The 24,419-nt window shown below is 45.9% G+C and overlaps 1 protein-coding gene across 1 annotated transcript in view; it reads right to left on the bottom strand.

Moving 5' to 3' along the window:
• The window catches only part of CACNA2D4 (calcium voltage-gated channel auxiliary subunit alpha2delta 4), a 127,242-nt gene that overhangs the window by 58,698 nt on the left and 44,125 nt on the right, over nt 1-24,419 (bottom strand). Inside the window, exons 18-26 of the mRNA XM_057428135.1 lie at nt 23,314-23,385; nt 19,068-19,129; nt 18,343-18,410; nt 18,159-18,204; nt 16,780-16,877; nt 14,770-14,863; nt 13,398-13,493; nt 10,816-10,943; nt 7,728-7,808 (exon numbers count right to left, since the gene is read on the bottom strand). Coding sequence (XP_057284118.1) covers nt 7,728-7,808; nt 10,816-10,943; nt 13,398-13,493; nt 14,770-14,863; nt 16,780-16,877; nt 18,159-18,204; nt 18,343-18,410; nt 19,068-19,129; nt 23,314-23,385 — 745 coding nt within the window. The remainder of the gene's footprint in view (nt 1-7,727; nt 7,809-10,815; nt 10,944-13,397; nt 13,494-14,769; nt 14,864-16,779; nt 16,878-18,158; nt 18,205-18,342; nt 18,411-19,067; nt 19,130-23,313; nt 23,386-24,419) is intronic.

Raw genomic sequence — 24,419 nt, 5'->3', positions numbered from 1 at the left:
TCTGCTAAGTTTCTGTGGTTCTCTTCCTGCAAAACTTGTCTGCTTGTGCCTTGGTTAATTTAATCCAGACCATCTCACAAGACATTTCCTGTAGCCTTTTCTGCTGTAATATTTACTACCTTCATCCCTACCTCTACAGACTGCTTCTGTGATCACTTTCAGCATCTTCTCACATGACTTCGCTTCTCTACTGAACTACAGGTCTTAATGAAGCTCATGACATCATTTATACCTATGCTAAGGCTATGGTTCTTGCATGGACAACACTGCTTTACTCCACGTACTTCAGATGCATAGATGTGGGCTGTTGCAGGGCAAGAGGTATGAGCAAGGTAATGCGCTGGCCTTGCGTTCACACAGAGCTTTAAGTTTGCACTACTTGGTCAGAGGTGTTAATGCCACTTGCTTGGCAGTCTGTGGATCTTCACACAGCTCCAAATGGAAGGTCCTGGCCTGCTTCTCAGTGCCCATGAATACTCAGTGCATACTAATAGACCCTACACACTGGGTACACTTCCATGCCCACAGGGATTTCTCATGTACATACTGGCATGCACACACAGAAAACACGTGTAGGTGTGTAGCCCTACCACAGACATGAGTAGGTATAAATTACTCTGTGGGTAATTTGTGTAATTTGTGGGTAATTTGTGTGGGTAATTTGCACACATCTGTGCACACCTTTAGTTACACACATAGACAGGTATCACAGCCACACAACACAGAGAAACTGTGTATGCAAATATACACATATATGCACAAATCCCCTCAGACACTGAGCATCTACACATACTCTGCAGCCCCCATGTGCTCCCATGGGCCCATGTGGCAGAGACACAGGTCCCTGATGATGCTGGCTAGGTAGGAGTTAATGCAAGAAAGGCTGGGAAAGAAATTAAAAGCAAATAAAAGAAGTTGAAAGCCCAGCACATGATTCTTCTCCTATCACATCTGTGAATCCTGGAGCGCAAGAGTAATTGTCTGCAATGAGTCAGACCAAAAGGCACAAGGAAATGGTTGCTATGGCAACCCGCACACTGCTCTAATTCGGCTCAGAATTAAAATGATATCAAATAATTTGCAAGCAAAGGGAACACGGCAAAGGCGCCGGGTGCCAATCTACAAAACCCAGCTATATGAAAGTATCTCCTGAGCCAGAGTCAAGGGCTCGTTTCCCTTCAAGAGTGACAGCCATAGCAATCAGAGGAGCTACAGAGGCAGCACTGATGGATAACCTTAGGCTAGAAGATTTCTGTTACACACAGGCAAGAACAGGCTCCTGGGCTGGAGCTCTAGCCTGGAGATGTCCTGAGGGATGCCTCAGCAGACCCCACAAGAGAAATCCTATTGCTCACAAGTTGTTTTGGTGTCCCCATTGTAGAAATTCCCTGAAAGGGCTGGCAAGGGCAAGGCCTGGGCACAGGCACCCACCCACAATGGAGGCATTTGCTCTGTGCTGGGTGAAGCACTCCCCACATGGGCTGAAGGAAGGAGGGCTGATTCACTTGATGTTTTCTTCCCTGGTGAGTGATGCAATGTGTAAACTCTGGCACTCAGCTGACACTACAAGGAAATATTTATTCTACAGAATTGGCTATCTTCTTTGCTTTTCCCTCAGCCAAAGGCTTATCCCAAGGCAAGAGGCAATGTCCACACACACAGGGAGGAGACACAATCCTCATGCTGAAGATCTTACAGCTTATGCAGACAGCAGATACACCATGGAGGAAAAGGCAATTGCTGATGTCCAGTCAGGGTGGGCAAAATGCAATCGAAAATGTCTCACATACTTATTTTTAGCATTCTTTTGAGGATAAAATAAATTTATTTGACCCCATTGTCACTAGTTACTGTCCATGCTTGGAAACATCTATATGGAATTTTGCAGGCAGATGCCTGCTATTTCTGCCTGCTCTGACTTGGCTGGAGGATAACCAACTCTGAACAGGGAACCATGTAGCCTCAGCACGGACAGCAAATACTGGCGAATGGCAGAGTTTGCAAGATCAGAGCCAGTGCCAAACAAGGCCACCACCTCACTTTTATCTGGTTCATATAACAGCTTGTTTCTGCCACAGAAACACCCCAAAAATCAGCCTTTATGATTACAGGTCTCTCCCCCAAGGCTTGGTATGCAAAGTAGAATGCAATGGATGGCAGGCAGGCAGATGGATGAATGAAGGATGCAAGAGACACCGATTTTGGCACACCAACAGCACTGTGTAATGTTGATACTGTGGCCCATGGAGTATTGGCTCAACCTGTGGTACAGCCAAATGTGTGCTGACTGATAACAGCCTCCAGACAGACGTTCTGAGAGGCGGAGAGGGCATGGCTTGCTTTAGTACTAAAATCATCAGCATTTTTGGATTGCCATACGGGAATGGCATTAGAACCACACATAGCATTTCTACCTGTGCTACCACTGGATGCTGGGGAGATCATCATTTCCATAAAGGTACCCAGTGATACCTCAAGAGCTAACTGGGTCAACACTGGCACAAACCTCTAGCACTGAAAGGACAGCACTCCTTCTGAATACTGCAGCACACATTCAAGAGATCAGCTGCTCTATGGTTTTGTATGGGTAACAATAAGCTGGTTTCTGACCCAGCCTAGTGAAATCATTTTAATTCTGCAGCTTGGATGCAGCTATTTCCATATAAAAGGTGCTTATGCTATTGTAGCTTATCTCCACGCATTTTAGCAGCTTCTACAGGTGCAACTGTCATTTTCTAGAGAGAAGGTTGAAATATTTTATCCACCCAAGCAACAAAACTTTAGGAATACAGAATTGCATGTAGAATTGTTAGTTTGAAAAGCTGCCACAGCAACAGAACTGTTGAAAAACCCAACTAACTGCACTTCCTCTCCCTGCTTACTGGTAGGAGACAGCAGGTAGCCAGAACTGGGGACCAAGGAAGAGGATGGAGAGATGTCAAGCTGGCCAGTAATCGCTTTTCAAATGAAGAGCTTCTGTTGGACTGATAGAGGTTGGATTTTAACCAGTATAATGGCAAAATTACTTCCCATTATCTATTTTTCAGAATGGTTGATTTTGAATACTTTTGACAAAAATCTAAGCTTTTTAAAAACTCTGCTCCTGCTGTGAATAAAGAGCTCTTCTGAAAATACTGGCCTTAATAACTCAGTGTCCCCAAACATCCTCTGTAAAACAGAGACAATATTTCTCTTCTCTCATCCTTGATTCAGCTTGCCGAGCACTCTTCCCAAATATATCTCTGTACGCAATTGGTGTCATGGGATAACAATTTCACCGTGGTCCAATCACTGCAGATAAGAACTAACAGTACCTTTCACTACAAACAGAGAAGAAAGGTACTGTATAAAATAAACCTGCATTTCCTAAGGGCCCACTTAGATTGGTTTTTATTGGGCATTACGGAGACTGTGCATGCCACACTGTTTGCTGGTATCAGCTGTTTCCCATCCCTAAGACATGACAACCATGGCAAGAAACTTAATGGAAAGAAACCCCTACCTGCCCAGTTGGGACTGGCAGCCAGCTGACACCACATAAGTCAAACAGTGAGAAGGTCAGGCAATGAAAGAGATGTCATACACAGCCCAAAGTGACAGCTAAACTCCTGCGCAGATTCCAGCAGTTTCACTGGGGCTTTAAATCGCTAAAAGCTTCTGTCAGCAACTACATGTAATTTCTGCCTCGCACCCTGAGGACCAGAAAGCCCCAGGCTACTGACTCACGGGAGGCAGCAGATGACAGTGCTATCTGGGGCAGGACTTGGCTTGGGGAGAGTGCCATCACAATTCCTTATTTTTCATTTCCAACAAAGTTAGTGTGCGTGAAACCTACTGGACTGACATCCCAGGAGAATAGCTGCCTTCTAATTAATTATAATTAATCATCCAGGCATTACTTAATGTTTGCATAGTGCTTTGACGTGCCAAAGCACAATATAGCAAGAGATATTATTAATTTAAAGAAACAGGTATAGCCAAGCCAGGGGTAGGTTTGCCTGTGTGGCTTCCAACCAAAGAGACCACACCAATTCAGCTCACACAAACGGACCTTGCCTTGGCTCCACCATGTCCTCCAAGAGACCTGCAGGTACCTTGAACCCTTTGCTCATCCCCCTTGTGCAGAGATATAGGGACGTGGCCCACAACGGAAGGAGAGGGATGGGTGAAAGAAGGAAAGGGTAGGGTAGGGCAGGGCAGAGGACACTGCTTTTGCCTCCTGAATTTGGCCGCCTCACCACCCATCCTTGTGTGGAGCAACATCTCTAACAGTGAGAGAAGCATCTCAGACTCCCCTCCAACCCATTCTGGGATTCCCTTTTGAGCTAAGCCAGACCAAAATGGGAGGGAAGAGGCTCTTGTACTCCCACCCTATTTCTGTTCTCAGCCCTCCAGTGTGGGTGCTTTCCAATCCAAGTTGACTGCTCCCTCACTCCCTGACAGCATCAGGCCTGTGTCATCTTCCTGGACATTTGATTTTAGCAGTTTGCCTTTCTCTGTCTAGGCTGGGGACTGCCATTCAACCGCCAGAAGTAAAGGGGCTCGATGCTTCCTGTCACTGGCATTCTTCCCATGGGGGCACTGGGGGTGCTCCCTCCCCATAGGCATGGCTGTAAATCCTAGAGCTGAGTTTTTCACTGCATGCATAGTGAACATTTCAGAATGCTCACCAATTCCCCCCCAAGCACTGTCAAGTCAAACAAGTGACAGTAACAATCAGTGGCAGAATGACAGGCCAGTTCATATCACTTGCACTTCTATAGGGGCACTTAAAAAGTCTCTGTTGTTCCCCTTTTACAGAACTGTGCCTGTATTTATCCAGAAACTACAAGCCTTCCAAGATATGTGGCTTTCTGGGAACCTGTGCTACCAAACTACCAACAGTATTCTAACTCTAAATGAACATGATATCAATCCCACTGAGGGCTGATGCCATCAGAATAACAATAACAACAATCTGCATCCCATTCTGCTCTGATTGCTTCTTGCTGTGTCTCCTCTCACTCCTCTTCCTTCACCTCTCTTCTGTACTCAGGATGGTATTGCAGCACTCCCCAGCATCATTTATGCTGCAGCCTCTGCTGTGAAGTACCCTAGAATCATGTCCTAGCCACTCAGGACTGATTATATTAGTGTGAGGGGAGATGAAGGCAGGCCTATACCCTTCTCTCAAAGCTGCTATCCTCAAGATCAAACAGTATTGTAACAGGTAGTGTGACCTATACTATCTACCTATAATTATTTCCTTTTTGTCTTCTTTTAAATGACTATTGGTATCAAAAATTCAGATGATTAACCTAGTTGCTACTGGAAGCAAAGAAAAGGCAATATATAGTAATTTTTTGCTCCCTAAAACACCTGAACCAAGGTGTAAACTTACACCCAAGTCAGCAGATGGGAAATACCTTGGCAAGCCCTTGTACTCCCACGAAGTGAATGGGGATACAGCTGTGGGCCCAAAGGACTTGGACCTTTTGGGAGAAGTTATTTCCCTCGGTGCTGTCATGCAGGCCATTCTTTGGATGAAATGTGGGTAGTTTTCATCAATGCATAAGAAATGGGGAATGAAGAACACTCAGCTATATGTACCATGTGTGAAAGTAAGCAAAGATGCTTACAGTCAGGATGCTTAATGTGCCTGCTACTGACAGGGACTGTGGCACCTTTAAGGAACAAAAGCAACTGAGAATTCATTTCTATGTCTCAACTTCTGTGGTTACCAGTGAGGAAAATAGTTTGTTCTGGATCATTTCTACAGATGACACAATTTTTGCCTTATTGTTTTAACATGATTTCTTTCCCTATCCTCTGCTCTTTCTCTGCCCTCCTCTTCCCTCTGCAGAGGATCCTGCCCCTTCACAGCATGTCCACACAGAAGAGTCAAATCAGTATTCAGCATAACCGAGTGGGTGGAAATCTCCACAGGGGTTGTGAAAAGCACTGCTGACAGAAGAGAAATGGCTCTGTCAGGGGCAGATCCTCCTGCCACTTGTTCTTGCTCCAGCTCTTCCAACTCAGAAGTTTCCTTCCTTATATTTATGCCGAGTGCCAGATGAACTGCTTGTGTGCCTCTGTTCTAACTCACAGGTCAGGGAACGGAATGAAAACAATAATGAAAAACAATCTTAAAAAAAAACACCCAAAAACAAACCAAAAAAAAGCTTTTCATGCTTAGAAAAATGCTCCAAATGCTCCAGTGCTGCAGAAACTCTTGGTACTGTTTCACTGCTATTTAATTTTCTGCTGGGTATTCTTATAACAGCATCAGCCAGTATCAACTTTGAGAGCACTTTCTGTGACCCAAGCACCTATCAAACATGAGCTTTACTGAAACCATCTCTATTTCACAGGGACAGACTTCATAATGATTTTCTGGATTTGGGCTTGAAATGGTGGTTTATTAGTGAAAAGGGCTATTTCATAACACCCCTCCTTCAGCTTATAAGTATTTCCTCAATGCCCACATGATACTTTTAGATATAAGGAAGAAGTTCTTTACTGTGAGCATGGTGAGGCACTGGAATGGGTTGCCCAAGGAAGTTGTGAATGCTCCATCCCTGGTGGTGTTCAAGTCCAGGTTGGACAGAGCTTTGAGTGACATGATTTAGTGTGAGGTGTCCCTGCTCATGGCAGGCGGGTTGGAACTAGATGATCTTGAGGTCCTTTCCAGCCCTAACTATTCTATGATTCTATACTTTAAGAGTACCACTCCCAGCTGGAACTTACTAAAAAACTAGAAGGTAAGGAATGTTTGCTTCATCAGAAAAACTGACATAGTTTTACTGTAGTACTAAAGACCAGTCGCTGTATCCTACCCAGCCTAGGGAAGAGCAATGGCTGACTCCCTCAAGATATCTGCTGTATGACCTTCTCTCTACTAGGTACTCGTATAACAATTATTTCACAAGTAACTTTGCTTCTTGGCAAGTGTTTAGTGATAATTACTCCATTACGTGTTCATCAACTTCTTCCCTTAATCAATGCTTCCACTTCTAAACCAAATTCCACTGAGATACATCTTCTCTTACCCAATACTCCTACACAGAGCATTTAAGTTGGATACGATGCCAGCATTATTGATTAAAAATGTTTCATTAAATGGCTGCTCTGTTTCACTTCTGAGTTTACTGTACTTCCGTAAAGGCAGAAGCAATTGCTGCAGAAAATGGTAAGGGTTCAAAAGCTTTGGAGTTCTGCTGGAAGTAACGTGGTTTATGAATTTTCCAAAAGTAGACACAGAATCTAGTGAAGGTCTGCCAAAAGGGGTTTAAAGCTCATCTACAAAAATAAATTGGCAATCTATATGTCTGAGCTGGAAGTCTAGCAACAAACCCATTCCACCAGCAAAAGTTATTTTTCAGCTGAGATAACGACGGAGATGCATGAACACGCTTTTCTTCCAAAACCAAAGTGTCTCCTGCAAACAGTTCAAAATCTGCATGGACTTCTCAGCCTATTCACGTTTCAGAGAAACAGTCTCGATCCACAAATCCACCAGCATTGAAGATGGTAAGCTTCCATTCAGTCAATTTCCCTTCCAAAAGCCTATCAGCTATTCAGTACCTGTTTCAGTATTCTCTCTTTAGCCTAGTTTTCAACATCACAAACTATTGTGGCTCACATCATCTCCCTTGAGTGGCAAGCTAACAAACAGCTCCCAGCTCCCACTCTCAATAAAAGATGCAATCATTTCATTCAAGATAAAAAGAGAAACCAGAATGTCCTACCTGCAGCAATACCCATCTTCCCATCCACAGACACAGACACAGCCGTGCTCACTGTCACCACTTTTGGCAGGCCGCTTCCCTCTGTTAAGACACAAATACGGCAGGCTTGGTTAGCTTATCACCGCAGAGGAGAAAAACAAGCAGGTTCAGCTTGCTCACACATTTTCGCACCCAGGACAGTGTGCACAGATGCCTCAACCCTGAAACACCCAAGAAGCTAGAAGCCTGCATCTTTCAAGACACAAACAACCTAAGTGGCTATGAGTAGATCTTTTTCTTCTTGTAGATAAGGTCCCCTGATAAAAGTAGCACCCTCTCAGCATAAAAAGGGACTGGCCTCCTCAGTTTTGGGCACGTAGAGCTACTTTTAGGCCAGAAAACTGCTGTGCTTCATGCACTAGCTAAACTTTTTAGACAGAGGAGAAGTGGGATAGGCAATTCTGACATTGACTCTTGCATTCTGCTACCCAAGCCAGACCCGCACTACAAATTGGAGAGACAGGCACAGCACTTCCAGGTACTTTCCAGGGCGTGCTCCATTTTAGGAACGAAGTCTTCTGCCCAAACTCTGTTATGCCCCAGGCTCTCCTGATTATCCTTTAGCTGCTGCTTTAAGCATCCTGTAGGTCCTGTGTCACAGCTGCCAGCCCTGTGCAGATCTCTTGGCTTCCACAGGGCACTTAAAATAGCATGGCTGGATAGGTTTAAGCAACTGAACCTCATCTCCCTTCTCTTTGTCAGTGCAGTTGTTTCAGACTGCAATTGTCCATGTGACAGATTCAATTTCTGTGTTTTCTTAAAGTGATTAGATTAGCTTCAGCAGGGGCACCTCTTTTGGAACTGCCAGGGGACACTCTGAAGGTCAGCATGATCGATTTAGCCTGCAACTGATTCCTCACTTGTGTGTTGAATGGAAATCTCTTGCTCAGACAGATGGGTCAGGGATTCTTTCAATCCCAAGAGCTCCAGCATTTGTTTCTGCTTCCCGTTTCTGCCTTCATCATTCTAGGTGGCACCCAGTGTGTCCAAAGCACAATTCAGTGTCTGCCACATTTTAGCCTGGAGTCTCTCATTATTTTTTAGACTGAAGCCAGATTAACTTGCCCTGTGATGTCAGATATAGTAAAGCCCTTGTGAAACAAATACCCAGGCAACTGATGCTCACATGACTTGAGCCTGATTCAGCCTTTATGGTGAACCCCAAATGTCTTGCTCTTCCTAGGATGAGATAAAGAAGCAAAAGACACTTAGCATCTCTAGCAAAACAAACAAACAAACCAACCCAAAATAACAAAGCACCCAACACATGAGAGATATGGGCTGCGAGAACAGCTGACTTGCAGAGCTTTCTCTGCTGTATTCTTCCCTGTGGGACTTTTGAACACTAGAAGGAAGTGCCCTCAATAAATTATTCTGATGATCTGCAGTCATTCCCTGCTGGTTTCCTCCCCAATGGGGAGGTCTTCTGGCTCTTCCCTCTTATGTAATGAGAAGTGCATCTGTCCTGGAAAGCCTTTGTCATGGGTGGAGGGCACATGTAGAAAGCATGAAAAGGGTATTTCAACATTTATTCATCAGGAACTTACTACGAAACTGGGTGGTCAAATGGTGGGACACCCCTGCTCCTTTGGATGTCAAGGGAGGGCCTGGACTCTGCTCTGATGGTGCAGCACTGTGTCTTAGAAGCACTGAGTAGTATTTTCTGGCTCTTCCCAGGCATACTGTGTGGCCTCATGGATCACTGTCTCCTAAGCCTAGCTGTTCATCTCTAAAGAGCCTAATCTCCCTTACAGTTTAGAACACAAGGTCTTCAGGGTCAAATATTACTTCTTACAATGTGCCTGCAGGGTTTCCAGGTGAATGGGGTCCTGGACTTGATTGAAGTTTCTGACAAACAGCCACATAATACAAAAAACAGTGGCGGCTGCTTGTGTTTTGTCTTTATTAATGGAAAATTACCTATGACTTCTAAGAAAGCCACATCAAGCCACAACTCCAGTTTTTAGCCAGCAGTGATTACTGTGGCCTGGGTAATGGCTGTCCTAGGAAGCCCCAGATGATGTCACTGTCTGGTTTTCTAACCCACACTCTGTTCCAAAGAGCAAACGCTTTGGCATGCAGGAGAGTAAAAGGTCCTGCCACGCCTCCTCCTCTCTCCACAGTTGCCTTTTAAGTGAGATACAAGGGTGCTGGGCAGAGAGGCTTTCATGGAAGGTTTCAAGTATTCTCTTTCCATTCGCTCTCCCTTTACATCCTGGTTCATCGCTTGCCTCCAAGTCAGGTTTTCTCTTCTTTGCTACTTGCTTTCCCACCCACCAGCCTCCCACCATTGTGCCACAAAAAGCTTTAGCAGCTAAAGTGCTGAGCTCTGTGACAGAGATGGAGAACTAGGGGCCAGGAAGGAGTACAGAGGGGACTTCTGCCTTCTGTGTAGGAGCCTCACATGAGGCTTTGTTTTGACTGTTTCTTCCAGGTTCTTCTGCTCTCTTCCAGCCTTTGAAGAAGCCCTTCCTGAGAAGCTATGGAAGAGCCTTCTTCCCTTTTCCTCCACCATCTTCCAAAACAAACCCATCCCTTCCCATCATGGAAAGTGGTGACAGAAAAAATGCTGCCCTCTAAACTCAGACTTCTTGACAAGTGCTCGCTGATCCCTCATCAGTCCCAGCTGTTACTGTCATGCAGTATGCCTGATGTTCCCTCTGAGGCATGCCTGTATGTCCCAACCCCTTCTGTGATACCCTCTTCTCATGGTTCATGTGTTCCCCTGCTTCCCACCTGCCTAAATCCTTTGGTCTACCCCGTCCCTGCACTTCCACGTGTCCTTCATCTCCCCTGCAAACCTCATGTTGTGCAGCCCTGACTGCTTTCTGTGCAGCTTGTAGCTTTCTCTTTCTGCTGTGTCAGTATTTCGGCAATGCCCCCTCTGCCATGCCCTCCCTACTGGTGCAAAGGCAGGCCAAAAGGCAGGCCTCAGCGTTTCCCACTAGGCAGGAGGCAGCAATAAAGGGATTGGGGCAAACATGGTGTGGGAAGCAGGATGTGAAAAGCCTTCTCTTTCCCTCTCCTCTGGTGTTCAGGCTGGGTTTACCTGAATCATCTTCTGAGACAATGCTGTAGATGAAGCTCCCGGGGGGATGCTCAGCTGCCCGCCGGTACCACAGAGGGAAGTGGTCCATGGTGAAGATACTTTCCTTGTCCTTCTGTGTCAGGAATTTCCTGCCGAGAGAAAACCCAGGGCGGCCGTTGTGCACAGTGGGAAGGAGCTGGGCAGCCCTGCTTGGGGCAATGCAGCGGGACCCCTGCGGCTGGGCACAGCACCTGCATCCCATCCCCTGGGGCTTCCCCTGCCGCGGTGGGACCCCCAGGGGACCGAAACACGCCACGTGGAGCACCCCTCGCCCCGGGGACACCGGAGCAGACAGCGAGGACTCCGGGGCTACTGAAACCAGTGCCTCACACCCCCCGCCAGGCGTCGGTCAGCGACCGACCCCCGGGACGGGCTCCTTCTGCAGCCCGGCCGGGCCCGCTGACAGCTACACCCGCGGCCATTGTCCGGCAGCGCGCCGCTCCCCGCTGCCGCCGCGCCTCTGCCGGCCGCCCGCCAGGTGCCGCTGTTGCCCCGGCCGAGGGCCTCGGAGCCGCGGCCAGCGGCGGCCCCAAGGGCGGGAGAGGGGAGGCCGCGGGCCGGCAGCGTCCCGGCTGTGTGTGGGGTTCCGTGGCTTTCCTCGGCCTGTGGGTCTTAGTGCCCGGGAGGGAGAGCAGTCCGCCTGCCCCGCGGGAGGCCTGGCAGGTTACTCGATGAGGAGCAAGGGGCAGAGCCGGGAGGCGGACAGGCGACAGGCATGAGCCATAGTGATGGCGTATGGCCAGTTACTGCAGGCAAATGGGGAGCAGGTGAGGAAATTAGACAATATCCTAAAAAGAAAAAAAAAGCAATAACACAAGTTTTAAAGCCCCCAATAATATTAATTAAAAAAATAGGAAATCCTCTCCTATGAAGACAGTTTGGAAGAGTTGGGCTTGTTCAGCCTGGAGAAGGCTCTGAGGAGACCTTAGAGCAGCTTCCAGTGCCTAAAGGGGGCTATAAGAAACCTGGAGAGGGACTTTTTACAAGGGCAGGTAGTGACAGGACAAGGGAGAATGGTTTTAAACCAACAGGGGGTAGATTTAGATTAGATATTCTGAAGAAACGCTTTACTGTGAAGGTGGTGAGACACTGGAAGAGGTTGCCCAGAAAATCTGTGGCTGTCCCACCCTATCAGGCCAGGTTGGAGGGTGCTTTGAGCAACCTGCTCTAGTGGAAGGTGTCCCTGCCCAAGGCAGGGGGTTGAAACTGGGTGAGCTTTAAGGTCCCTTCCAACCCAAACCAGTCTGAGATTGTATGAAAAAAAACCAACCCAAACCGAAACCCACCCCAAACCAAAGGTCATGCTGCTGTGGCTAAATATGGAACTCCTAGGGGCGGATGAAGTATTTGAGGAAACGGGTGCTCTTGAAGGCAAGAGGATGAGTCCTGAAGGCATGGCAAGATAAGCAGTGGGTGCTCAGGAGAGGCCTCATGAAAATCAGGTCATTGCCTTCCCTGGAGGTCCCTACATCTTGCCTGACAAATCCCCTTTGTTTTCAGTCTCCTGTTTAGATATTTTGACATAGCGATAATTACTCATTTATACAGTTCCTCCCTTTCCGGGGATTCCAGAAGTGCCTCTTACGTGATGCGTGGGGGTCTGTCACTGCAGTGTCATGACTGCATCTGTTTAAAAGCATCAAATGATGTTCCTGATGCGCAGTGGGGGATAGGGAATCATCATATCTGCCTGCTGCAGCACACATAGATTTCTTCCTTGTTGCTGGAGCCTGACTACTCTGACTTATCCGGACTGCCTCAAAAACATGAAGAATGTCACCTTCCAGGCACAGCAGAGTTGTCTGCCTTGAACCTATGACTTGTGTTTGGGGAACTCAGAGACAGTGAAAGAGCTGCCAAGAAGCTAACGACCACCACCGACTCCGTCCCCTTCTGTTCCATCTGCTGGCGTGCCTCTGTGACCAATCCTTTCTTAAGCAGCATGCACCAGCCTGTGTATTCAAAACACAGCAAAAATGCAAGCTATATCCTTTCCGTGTCAGAATCCTCCACTGAACACACGCTTTTGCCTTCAGGGAGAACACAAGGGAATGAATCGTATATGGCAGATGTCAGTCACATCACTAAATGCCTCACTGGAACGCACTGGGGTACTGTGATGTAGGCAATGTAAGAGGTAGAACAGAATAAAACTGGAAGAGAAATTGAGACAGAAAGATCAAATCTAGCCAAGCTGGAATGTCACCAGGGCACTGAAGTGCAGAGCCTTTGCACTGCAAAATGGTCCTGGGGATATATAGTAACTGAGGACATTTTCTTTGTTAGCTGACTGAAGTCAGGGAATAATTGAAGGTTTTCATTGAATGGAATGCATGCTGGGAGAGCATTTTAAGAAAAACTCGAACCAGAAGAAGACAAAGGACCACTGCCCTAATTCTGTAAATAGGCACCAAGGCCATTGAGGTGTTGCTTCTTTCCTTTTTTTTCTGTCTTCCCAAATACATTTCTAAGGCTGGTGGTGGTTTCATGCTGCCCCTTCAGAGACACTGAGAGAAACCCTTTAGTGCAATTTAGGGACTTACCTGTTGGAAATTTTCTCAGAGCCCACGTATAGGGCATTCCTCATGAGCCCAGCCCGAGTGCCCAGAAATGCCATCTCAACACCTGTCTCAGTCTCCCTGTGGAACAGAAACACACAAGCAGAAGCAAACAGTTCCCACAAGAACAGACATCTCTCTGCCACAGGGTGAGGGCATTTCAAATAAGAAACCACACCTGGAGATATAGTCCCAAGTTCATCAGCAACGTAACCTATTCACACCAGGGGTGGCACTGGCTCCTCCCTGCTAATGGCAACAGGTTGTTACTGGCTAACAACTGGCAGGCTTAGACTTGTACCTAGATTCACACCTTTGAAATTTGCTTATTTTATTCTCTTCTAAGTATACCATAAGCTCCTCTCCTCCTGTTAGCCCTGCTCTAGGCTGCCCACATGAAGCTGAAATGAAGGAGAGGAACCGTAGAGAGAGTGGCAGGATCAGGTATGCAGAGAATGGGTAGGGTAGCAGAATGACTCTGAAGAGGGTGTCCTGGTGCAGCTGTTTAAAGACATGCTGTTAACTGGGTGTCCTAGCATGACTGCCACTGGTGGAGCATCTGGCAGTGGTAGGGATACTGGTAACTGAAAGAGGGACAGGAATCCCAAGGCCACACAGGTAAGTAGCATGTAGTCTGCTGAAAGAAGATCTGTTTGATACGAGGTACTACAAGCAATAGATGCCTTACTGGAAATAGACTAGGAAGTTGTTCACTGAAGCCAGCCCATCCACTCTGTGAAGCTCAGTCTGAAGGCATCACCAACAGAGACAAGATCAAACTCCCTTTTCTTTACTGCTGGTAAAGGAACAAATTACTTGCCACCTGGGATGGAACTTCTGCTACAGTCATAAGGGGAGTTGGGCCAAACCACATTGCTGCCATTTAAAGGGATAACTGATAAAGGGGGAAATAAATCATAACAACTTCAAAGTGAAATGCCCTGAGGTGTCCTAAGGTACCAAACTCTATCAACTAAAGGGGCAAATGCAAGGCATCCGAGTTAGGTGGTGCAAAGAATTGGTGCTGAACACCCCTTGCAGTGACACACCCAGATCACTGCTCTTCTCCAGTGATATTCAAGACATGGGTTGTGTTAATGATTTGTTACCAAAAAGCCCCTCACCAAACTAAAGGCTCTCCTGAGAAGGCCCAGCCTGTTGGAGTCCACTCCTCAGAGACACTTTTGGAGTTATTTTTAAAGGTATTGAGCTATTTCTGTCAGCTTTTGAGCTATTTCTAGAGTTTCTTATACACTCTACAATGGTCTGTGACTGTTTTGGGCACTGCATAAGCCCATAGCATCTGGAGATACATCCTCAATGATGTCTTACCCATATTTATTTCTTGTACACTTACATGGACATATTGAGGGCTAGGGTTGTCCAGTAGGCCTCCATGGGTGCAGTGACTACTGCATCAAACAGCACTTCCTGGACCAACTCCTCATCACCTAAGAAGAAGGGAGAAGAAGAATCAGGGAAGAAAAGCATGTTCCTCCCTAGATGTATTAGAGAGTCCTTTGTTAAGGAGCATCTGCCTTGCCAGGACAGTAGAACAACACAGCACAAAAAGAGGCCTCCTGTTGAGGTCTGAGAACATGACCTACCACCCCGGGATGGAGGAGAACACAAGAACAGATGTTACAGCTAAGATTATCAACTGTAAACTCAGTGGAAGGGTTTGGGTTTTAAAGTCTGGGCAAGTGAGAGGCTTTCAGATGAAGTTCTTCATCAGACCTTCACTCTGACCTTTTCCTTGATTGAATAGGCTGACCACAGTCATTGCCTCAGATCTTTGCCTTGACCTTTCTTCTGGATGCCCTGTACAGAGGACACCAGCCACCCCAATCCATTCAAGAAGCTTTCTTCAGGACCACTAGTGACTTCTTCATGGCCTCTACTCTGGCCTTGTACTCATTGGCTTCTCTGTTAGCCATCCTTCCTGTAAGTCCCATTAGACAATGTCCTGTCCTGGTTTCCACCAGAAGTTCTGGCCAGTCTAGGCTACCAGTCTAGTCTGCTCTGGACTGGAACTGAGAAATGTTTTGTAAGCTTCAAGGTATCATCATGTGCTAAATAACATACTCTAAAACCCCTGTCATAACCCCACTGGTTGTTGGGGTGCCAGGAGGAGCTGTGCTTCAGTACCAATCACTTCTGAAGCAGCTTGAACCCCATTATAGGCTGCCAGTATCTCTTTCTCAGTTGGGTTATAGCTGGCCTCATATCCTCTGTATCCCCAGCTCCAAAAGCTGAGGGGTGAACCTCCAGTCTCCCCTGGAGCTTTCTGCCAGAGGCTCCAGGTAGGACCATTCTCCCTGGTTGCAGTGTAGAGCACATTTTTCACATGTTGTCCTGTCTAGGCTGGCCCAAGGGCTACTGCGTGAACTCTCTCATTTAATTTGGCTGGGATGTGTCCAAATCATATTTGGTTTTCCTCCACAGCACTTCCAGGTCTGCCTGGCTCTCATAGTCAGCTCTCCTCAAACTTCCTTCCTCCTCCTCTCTGGCCTCTTCAATTCATACATCTCCTCTTTTCAACCTGCTCCAAAGGCAGCCAGGAGGGGTCTGCTCATACTATGCAAGAGAGGAAAAATTATTGGATTACATTTGATTTTAGTTTTAAGAGATTCCCATCCTTGTGCCAAAGGTTTGTGCCTCTCAGGTAGAGGCATTACATGCAAAAGCTTGTACTTGGCACACCTAAGGTGGCTAAAGGACATCCTAAAGCTAAATTGCACAGATATCCCACTCTATAGAGGTGCTTTATCAGATGCTTGTGTGGCTACATGTTGCCTGGAGAATGGGTGCAAGGGACGGCACTGGGAGTAGGAAAGATAATAATTCTGTCACATTTTTTTTCCTGAGTCAGTTACCAATTATGTTTGGAAAACAAGATGAATACTCCTCATTCTGAAAGAGCCCATCTCTCTAGATGGCACTGAGCAGCCCATGGAGGATGCTGGCCAGAGACCTGGGGAGAAGAGTAGTTACAGCAGCTTTCCTAGCTCCTCCTGCCATCACCCCCTCTAGCCCAGCTGGTCAGTCTGTCTTAAACATGGTGTGCAGCCCTTGCCAAGCTCCATTCAAGCCTTTCACCTTTTGGTGTTTCCAGTGCTGAGACCTCCAATATGGCCAAGTTATGTGACAGCTTTGAAATGGAAAAAAATTCCTCTGACAGAGATGAGGAAGTGGATCCTCAGCTCATTTCCACTTGTGAATTAAGCTGGGCTTGAGTTCAGTCCTGCCTGTGCGGGCAGGTGTCACAGGAGCTTAGTTTGACACCAGTCAGTTTGTCACAGTCCTCTCTCCCCCATGGTCAGTACAGGAAAATCCCATCAGGGCCCATTCTGTGCTTGGGACTCACATTCCAGGTCAGGCTCCTCTCCAGTGAGGAATCGGATCACAGCTTCCAGCTGGTTGAGCTTCCGGTGGTCTGGATCAATGTCGGTGATGCAGTAAATCCTGGTGGGGAGGGAAGAAGCAAGAGGAAAGAAAACCCAGTCAGGCAAATGCTCCAGAAAATAATAGCTGCAAACAAAAATTCAGGAAGGGACCTTGTGCTGCAGAGATTTTGCTGCTGCTGCATGTTGTTCCTACTCAAAATCTAACAATGTGGCTATATGAGCAATAACAATCTGATGGAGAGACCTGAAAAGCAGAGGGTCGTGTGCAATGTGAGTAGACTGAGAGCAGAAAAAGCAAGAGGAAGAAACAAAATGTGAGATGAGAAATGATATTGCAGTATGATAGGATGGCAGTAAAAGCTGTCCCAAATGGACACAGCTGCAGGAGCCTCAGGACACATTTTGGGGAGAAGCAGTATTACAAATGCTCTGTATTATAAAAAATCCCATTCTTCTAATCCTGCTTTCAATTTTGACTGCTTCATTGTCAGAACAAGGGAGGGTAAGGGGTTATAAGAGAGAATTACAGCTCATAAAGGAGCTGAAAGGAGTGATTTATGAGGGAAGCCTAAGAGAAATGAATATGTAAAGTGTGGTAAGCTGACACCCCAAGTTAGGAGTAGAAGAAGGAGAAGTCACTGCTTATGTCTCAAATGTGCTGCCTGTGAAACTTGACAGTGTAATGAGAGGTGTGAAGGGCTGCAGGGTTTGTTGAATATAGTTATTTTGGCTTTGATACAGGCTGGGTTCATGTGCTTGAGTGTAACTGAATGTCGGGTTCATGAAAATCCCAAACCTCACAGCAATAAATGGAAAGTGCCATGCTTCACCCTATTTCGTATCCAAACCAAGCAAACCCATAAATTACGCTTGCTATTGAAACGGGGGTCATAAATCACCTCCATGTTCACTAGAAATTAGGTCTAGGCTCAGTTCAGAAGAACGCCAACCAAAAATAAGCTAGGATTTAAAAAAGCATTTCAATCTCTCACCAAGCTTGCAAAAAAAATTCCTGACAGATCTGACATACTGTAGGTTTTGTGGCACAATTCTGAGCAACACAAGGAGGAATAAAATAGGTCTGAGCACAGAAGACTGAGAATAAATCTCAGGAGATGTTTCTTAGCAGAGGGATGTGCCAGGCCTTGGTGGGATCTCCCGAAGGAAGAGATGGAACTGAATTGCCTGGAGACAATCAGGTCTTTGCAGGTACAGACCCTGAACAGCACTACTGTTTCCCTAGGCCACAGAGAGTGGTGAACTCAAACCAAATTCCTGGGAACTTTGCCAAAATCTCCTGACAAAGTCCTCTGTGACTGGCAGGATTTCCTCCACTTACCATTCATTCGCTAAAGACAAGTCTGGCTGGAGCAGGTCATGCAAACCTGAAACCAGATAATACATAGAGTATGCAGTTAGGTACCAGACAGACACATACAGGCTGTGAAGGAGAAGTAAAGCAGTGAAGTTCAGAGTAGCTACCTTATCCCTTAGGATAGCGTGGCTGTGTCAGATTAACCTACCTTCTTCCACTGAAGTGTTCCCCAGCAAAATGTACTCCCCATGTCCCCTGGATAGCACAACACCCAGGCTGCGGGCAGGAAGGAAAAAAGAGAGCTTGTCAGCAAGGAGAGGTGTAATCCCTGAACATGACACTGCATTCCCTGCAATTACAACCCCACAGCTATTAAAGAAAAGAACATGATCGAAAGATTAGGTGAGATCCAGTTTCAGCACGAGGCTAAGGAGCCTGTCTATAGAGCTATGAGGCATTTTGGTGACACTTGTTTTTTGACCAGTGCTGTAGGCTCAGGTCAACAATAACATTTCTTGAATTTGTGCTAATTTAAAACCATTTCAGCTGGGGAAAAAAAAAGCAAAAATATTTTTGCTTGATTTCTCATGAGATGTTTTATAATTTTCAGTTTATCACAATGTTTTGTTTAGAATCATACACCAGAGCATAAAATATATTCAGTGGAACTGAAAACTGAAGAAGTCTCATTTCTCTGAAATGAAACGTTTCACCTGAGCTATATCTTTTAGACTTTGAACCTCAGATAAATCTAATATACCTTCTGAGTTGACCCCAGGGATATTTTAATGGCTAAAGGAACAAAAAAGTCAGTTATTCACAGTGCTGTACTCATGACTTGTAGCCAGTTTCATGAAGAAAAGAGACCGATTTGCTGTCCCTGATGGCAGACTTCTGACACCCTGGATTGGTGTCACATGAATCCTTGCTCACCTGAAGGGTGTTCCACTGATGTCCGTAAAGAAATAATCATTGGTGAGGAAAAGAACTCGTTTCTGGAATAAGAGCATGAATAAGAAAGTGAGAGACCATCTGACAGACCAAGAGCATAGTGATGATGGGGACCTGGGATGTACATCCCCAAAGCTAGGCAAAAGCAGTTGATCATTACCAACACTTCACTCCCTGCTAGGGCTGGCTGGAGGCAGGGTTGAATGCGCAGTATTCAGCATATTCAGCAATTTGTGACTTTCAGGATCCAGGCAGCCACTCTGTCTTTCCATGTAGGGCTTCAGTTAAACCTTTCTTTGCTCTAGGGCTCCTGCACAGCCTGAAGGAAGGGGTGGGGGGAAACTGCCCTCCCTCTTGCACCCACTGAGCCAATGTGCTGGGGCCCTGCTGCTCTTTTGCTATACCGAGTAACCTTGATGGCTTTGCACATCATCATCATTATTATCCCCAGCAGGAGGGGGGCTCAGTGGGGCAGGTAGGAAGGAGAGGTGGGGTTAGAGGAGAGACAGCATGGCAAACCAACCCACAGTGTGGGTGGGCAGCCAAGGCCAAGTCTCCCCACTCCTGTGGGAAATGCTGACATTCCTGACATTTGCTTTTGTGCTAAACTGGGACAAAAGATTAGCGTATTTCAATTTTGTTAGAAAACATCAGTAAAACCCCCAATTTACATTTTCAAATTGGAAAAAAGTGCTGATTCAAATCCAAGCTGGTTTGATTCACTTGAAAATTTGTTTTTCAGACTGATATTTCAACTGAAGACATTTCAGATTATTGAAAGCTGCTTCAGAACTTCAGCTGTTTGCCAGACTGGCCTTTTCCTGTAGGAAAGTGTTGATTTCAGTGGAACTCTTTTCCAAGGGAGAAAAGTTTTTGGAAAGTTTCTATCCAACCCTTATGCCAGTATATGAACCCTAATATGCTTAAAATCCCAGCCCCAGTCTGAAAACGAGGTGAGAGGATGTGTGTGGGAGACAGGGAGTGAACACAGAAAACTCAGTGTTCCCCAGGGAAAGTCATGCCTGCTCCAGCTTGCTCAAGCCACGCAGCAGTGCAAGCCGAGCAAGGCACAAAGGGGGAGCCAGCAACAGCTCCACACTGTGCCCCAAGTTTGTGCATGCAGTGTATGGGCTGATGGGGATGGGGGTTATTGGTAGGTCAGGAAGTGGCAGATGGCTCAGCCACTTCTCTCCCCTTTCTTTCATGGCAATTGTGTACTGCTGAGCAACAGGGGCTGAGTTTTTTGCTGAGCCTAAGATGTTATAAAAGTGCTGTGATACTACCAAGGACCATGGCATGGTGGTATTTTGGTGGCTATGGGGAAGGTACAAGAGGTGTTAAGTCTCCTTTTCCTTTCCAGTCTGATCTAATGGTGGAGGCAGGGAGGTATGTGGAAGGAGATCCAGGAGTGTGGGCCGGTCTCTGGGAGAAAGGGTGCAGTGGAAAATGGCCCATGGGCGCCACTACTCTGAGAACCTTTCCTTCAGCAGGGCTTTGTTCTGCTTATCCTTTGTTCCCCTGAGCTGCCCCTCTTCTGCACATGCAGCCACACAGCACTTGTACCTTCTGAGAAGGAGGGCAAACCTCTGTTTGGGTGGGAGGGAATGGGTGGCAAATCCTCCCCAAGAGAGCTGGATGTATCAGCACTTATCTATGGGAAGGAAGAGGAGCAGAGGCACCCTTGAGCTGAGCAGGGCTGAGGATGATCAGACAGGACTGATCATCCCTCCCACAACACAGTGCAAGGGAGAAGACAAGAATGTGGGTGTGCTGGCACAGGGATAGGATAGCTGACTCCCAGCACCTGCGGTCTGGGAAGACGTGTTTCCAGTTTTGGTATTGTCACCACTTATACTAGGTATCCAGTCCTGGCTAATGCGGTTTGCTACAGCTCTTACACATGTCCTTGCCCTTTTGCTTTCACAGTCACAACCCTATGGTACCCTAGTTGCAAGCAAAGGCATTTTTGCCGCTAGGTCTCTATAACAACCACTCCTTTTCTTTGGTCCGTATTTTCTCCTCTCTATCTCACTCTGCTCTCAGTGCCTCCCTGAGATCAACCTGGGGAGCTAGCATTTATGTGGCTGGCAGAATAATTCCTACTCCCTTCACTCAGCCCTTCTCTCTGCCTCATCGTCTTTGTTTCAAGGCTCTGTCAGCACTTTCTTTGTTTCAATGCTGCTCTGCTTCATCAGCTGGCAGAGTACAAGTGAGAATTGCTAAGTTTCACTTCTGGTCCCCACTCCACGTGTATTCTGATAATGGTGAAACTGTCACATACTCAGCTTCAGTTTCCTATTGTGCTTCATAAAGCTTACAGAGCTGCAGAATAAAATGGCTAATATCTCTCACAAAGGCTACTTTTTGTTATCTTTTTTTTTCCCCGAGTAGAGGAGCAGAAAGATGTCCCTAAAATACTGAACTTAAAGAGGTGTCTTTGGATGACTCAAAATAAATGCTATTGAGGGTACACAGAGACAGAGAAAGAGGTTAAGCTAGCAAAATAAGCAATCTAGACTTACAAAGAATAGATCGTGCTGGAAAACCATGATTGCTTCTCTGAAAAAATAACAAAGGTAATAGATGAATAGATGAAGTGAATAAAGGACATGCAATGTATCTGGGTTTATATAAAGCACTTGAAGCAGCTTCTCATTAAATTTCACTCTGAAGAATCTGTTAAAGTGGGCTTAAATAAGATGTGGAGTGAGAACCAGCTGCAGCACTGTAAACAAAAAGAAAGAGCAAACAACAGGGAAAAAGATCTAATGAGAGGAAGAGACTGTCTTAGGAGCCTTTATGTACAGTGATCTGTAAGACAAAGTAAAACAATACTTCTCTGTCTACTGAGAAAAAAATCTCAATGACCCTAAAAATTAGACAGATTAGAGAAAACAGAGGAGTGGGGTTCACTTGGAAAAATGGCAACTGGAAAAATAGCTAAGAAGCCTGGAAACCAAGGAAGATGTTCCCACGCAGCTGTAGAAGGGATAAAAATATTGAAGGGACAAAAGAAAGGAGAACTGGGGCTCACTGTTCAGAAATGCCTATTGCAGAGAATAGAGACTCTCTACAATAGCAACTAGGAGCAACAGGGAAACAGTACTCAAATAATTCAGCCCAGGTACCTGTGAACCAGAAATAGTACAAGTGACAAAGGGAACATTAATAATTGCTGAACAGCTTGGACTGAAAAGTGTGCAAGTATTTCAAATGCAGATGCTGGCAATGCCCAGGAGAGGAAGGGCAAAGTCATTGACAGGTACCTGATAGTTGCAACACTAGAAATAAAGAGAATTTAGTTACAAGCTGTAGCAGCACAACTGTTCAAAGGAAACAGGGTGGTGCCTTCATTAAGAAATGGCACCATTTCAGCAGTGGCTGTGAGCAGTTGGTTTAATTGGAATTGGTGTCGACTGTAGCTTAGCATGGGAGCAGTTCAGCCAGCCTGATTGCCAAAAAAAAAAATATTGTTCTCTAATAAGAGATGGAAAGTTTTCCTGAAATATGGAAGACTTCTGGGCAGTGTAACTTGCAGGACTCTGGAATACTTCCTAACAGGAAATGATGAAAGCCAAAATCTTTGGGAGAGTTAAATAAGCCTGAATGAAAAAGTACCAGTGAATGTAAATGTGCAAGATAATTTTGCACTGATTCCAAGGGAAGATGTATAACCCTACCTAAGAGCTGGTAGGGAACGCTCAGAAGTCTCCATTTTCACTAGGGCTTTTCATAAAACATCTGTAAATATTTGCATAGAAATGGAATCCTCAACCTGGATAGAGGAAATCACATTCTAATAGAGTGAGGGACAAAGTTTTCATGAGTGTTTTTGGGTAGGGAAAGGGACTTACAAAATAGCCTCCGAACCTCTGTCTGTCTAGATCAGCTCAGTATAGCCTTCCCCAATCTAAACTCTTGAAGAACCCAGATTCATTTCACAGCCCTATAAACAATTAACAGCATGCTTTTTGGCTTTGCCTGGACAAAGAAGAGATTTGGGAGGCATTTCCAATACCTTTGTATGAGCAGAATGTTGATAGGTATAAAAAGAACTTCTAACGATGCTCTATTTTATGTCTTCAGCACATGTGTTATGTATATGGTGAAACAATAAAATCTTCACACTCAGAAATGCTGAGCATTAAAACCACATCCTTTGTGGCACTTCAGCATCCATTTCCCATCCCCTCCCTCGTGTGACCTGAGCAGAAGTATAATGTCTTACCCCTTTATCCACAGGGACCTTCACATCCATAGAGAGGTAGCCTGTTTCCCCATTGATCATGGCAGTTCTCAGCTGCAGAGGTGAGCAAGCGTTAGTGTCTCCAAGCAGGACAAGAATTAATAGAGCTTGCTATTAACATACAGGGTCTGTCAGAAAAGAGTGACTGTGCCCCCCGCTCCCCCCAGGTCTTTCTTGCTTCTTTTAAACTGAAAACCTGTTCTCGGTGGTCAGGATCCTTGTTCCATCAGGCTGATAAGTGACACAGAATAATGATGGCTTATACTGAAAGCTTGTTGATACGTCTTTTCAGTGAAAAGAAAGGATCTGGATGCTATGAAATTGCCAGTCCAAGTTTCAGACTTCACAGTTTGGCAGCCAGAAAGTCATTAGCATGGTGCTTTGAAAGCCTGGAAGTGGAGGCAACTGAGAAACCCAGTAACTCCCCCAGACTGATTCCAAAGCTCTTTGACATTTTTAAAACTGATTTATAAATTGTAGGCTGTATTCAGCACCACTTCTGAAGTGCAGCAGCGCAGCTGTTTAAGACAGCAAACCAAGAGTGTATGATAGCAGGGTAGGCAGTGAGAAGACCACTTTATTCGATCCAGTTTCCAAGGGCAAAATGTAGTTTTCACAGTTACTTCCAGCCTCTTGCAAGAAAGAGCCAGGGAATTTTTCCACTAGTGCAGAGGCTTTAACTTCAGGTCTAGCCTGCCAGAGCATATCAACCTACTGCTTCAGCCTGGGTAGAAAAAAAGGTGGGAAGTAACTTATTCATTCACACAAATTGCTTCCTTACTTCCAGAGACAGGCCTCCATTCAGGTGCTAGCCAGTCTCAACTGCATTTGCTTTACAAGGCCACAGTTTTGTTTATTATGGCTGTTTGATGTGGGTTATTTACGGACCTAGAATATAAAGCTTGTGTTCCCCAAGGCCCATGTCTTGGAAATTAAAACACTGACTGGTACTATTACTCCTTTCTGGCTAAGAGTGTTTGACCTCCTGCCAGAGCCACAGCATACTCTCTGTTCAGGTCTGACAGCCTGCAGCATTTGCTATGGGTTTTGGGTTTAGTCCAGATATTGGTTTCATCCATATCTTCTTG

The sequence above is a fragment of the Pezoporus wallicus genome, unplaced genomic scaffold, assembly GCF_028554395.1.
Source record: "Pezoporus wallicus isolate ANWC-B61680 ecotype Strahan unplaced genomic scaffold, APGP_CSIRO_Pwel_v1 contig_2908, whole genome shotgun sequence".
NCBI classification, from domain to species: domain Eukaryota; kingdom Metazoa; phylum Chordata; class Aves; order Psittaciformes; family Psittacidae; genus Pezoporus; species Pezoporus wallicus.
The sequence above is the reverse complement of the archived record's forward strand: the minus strand, read 5'-3'. Positions and strand labels throughout refer to the sequence as shown.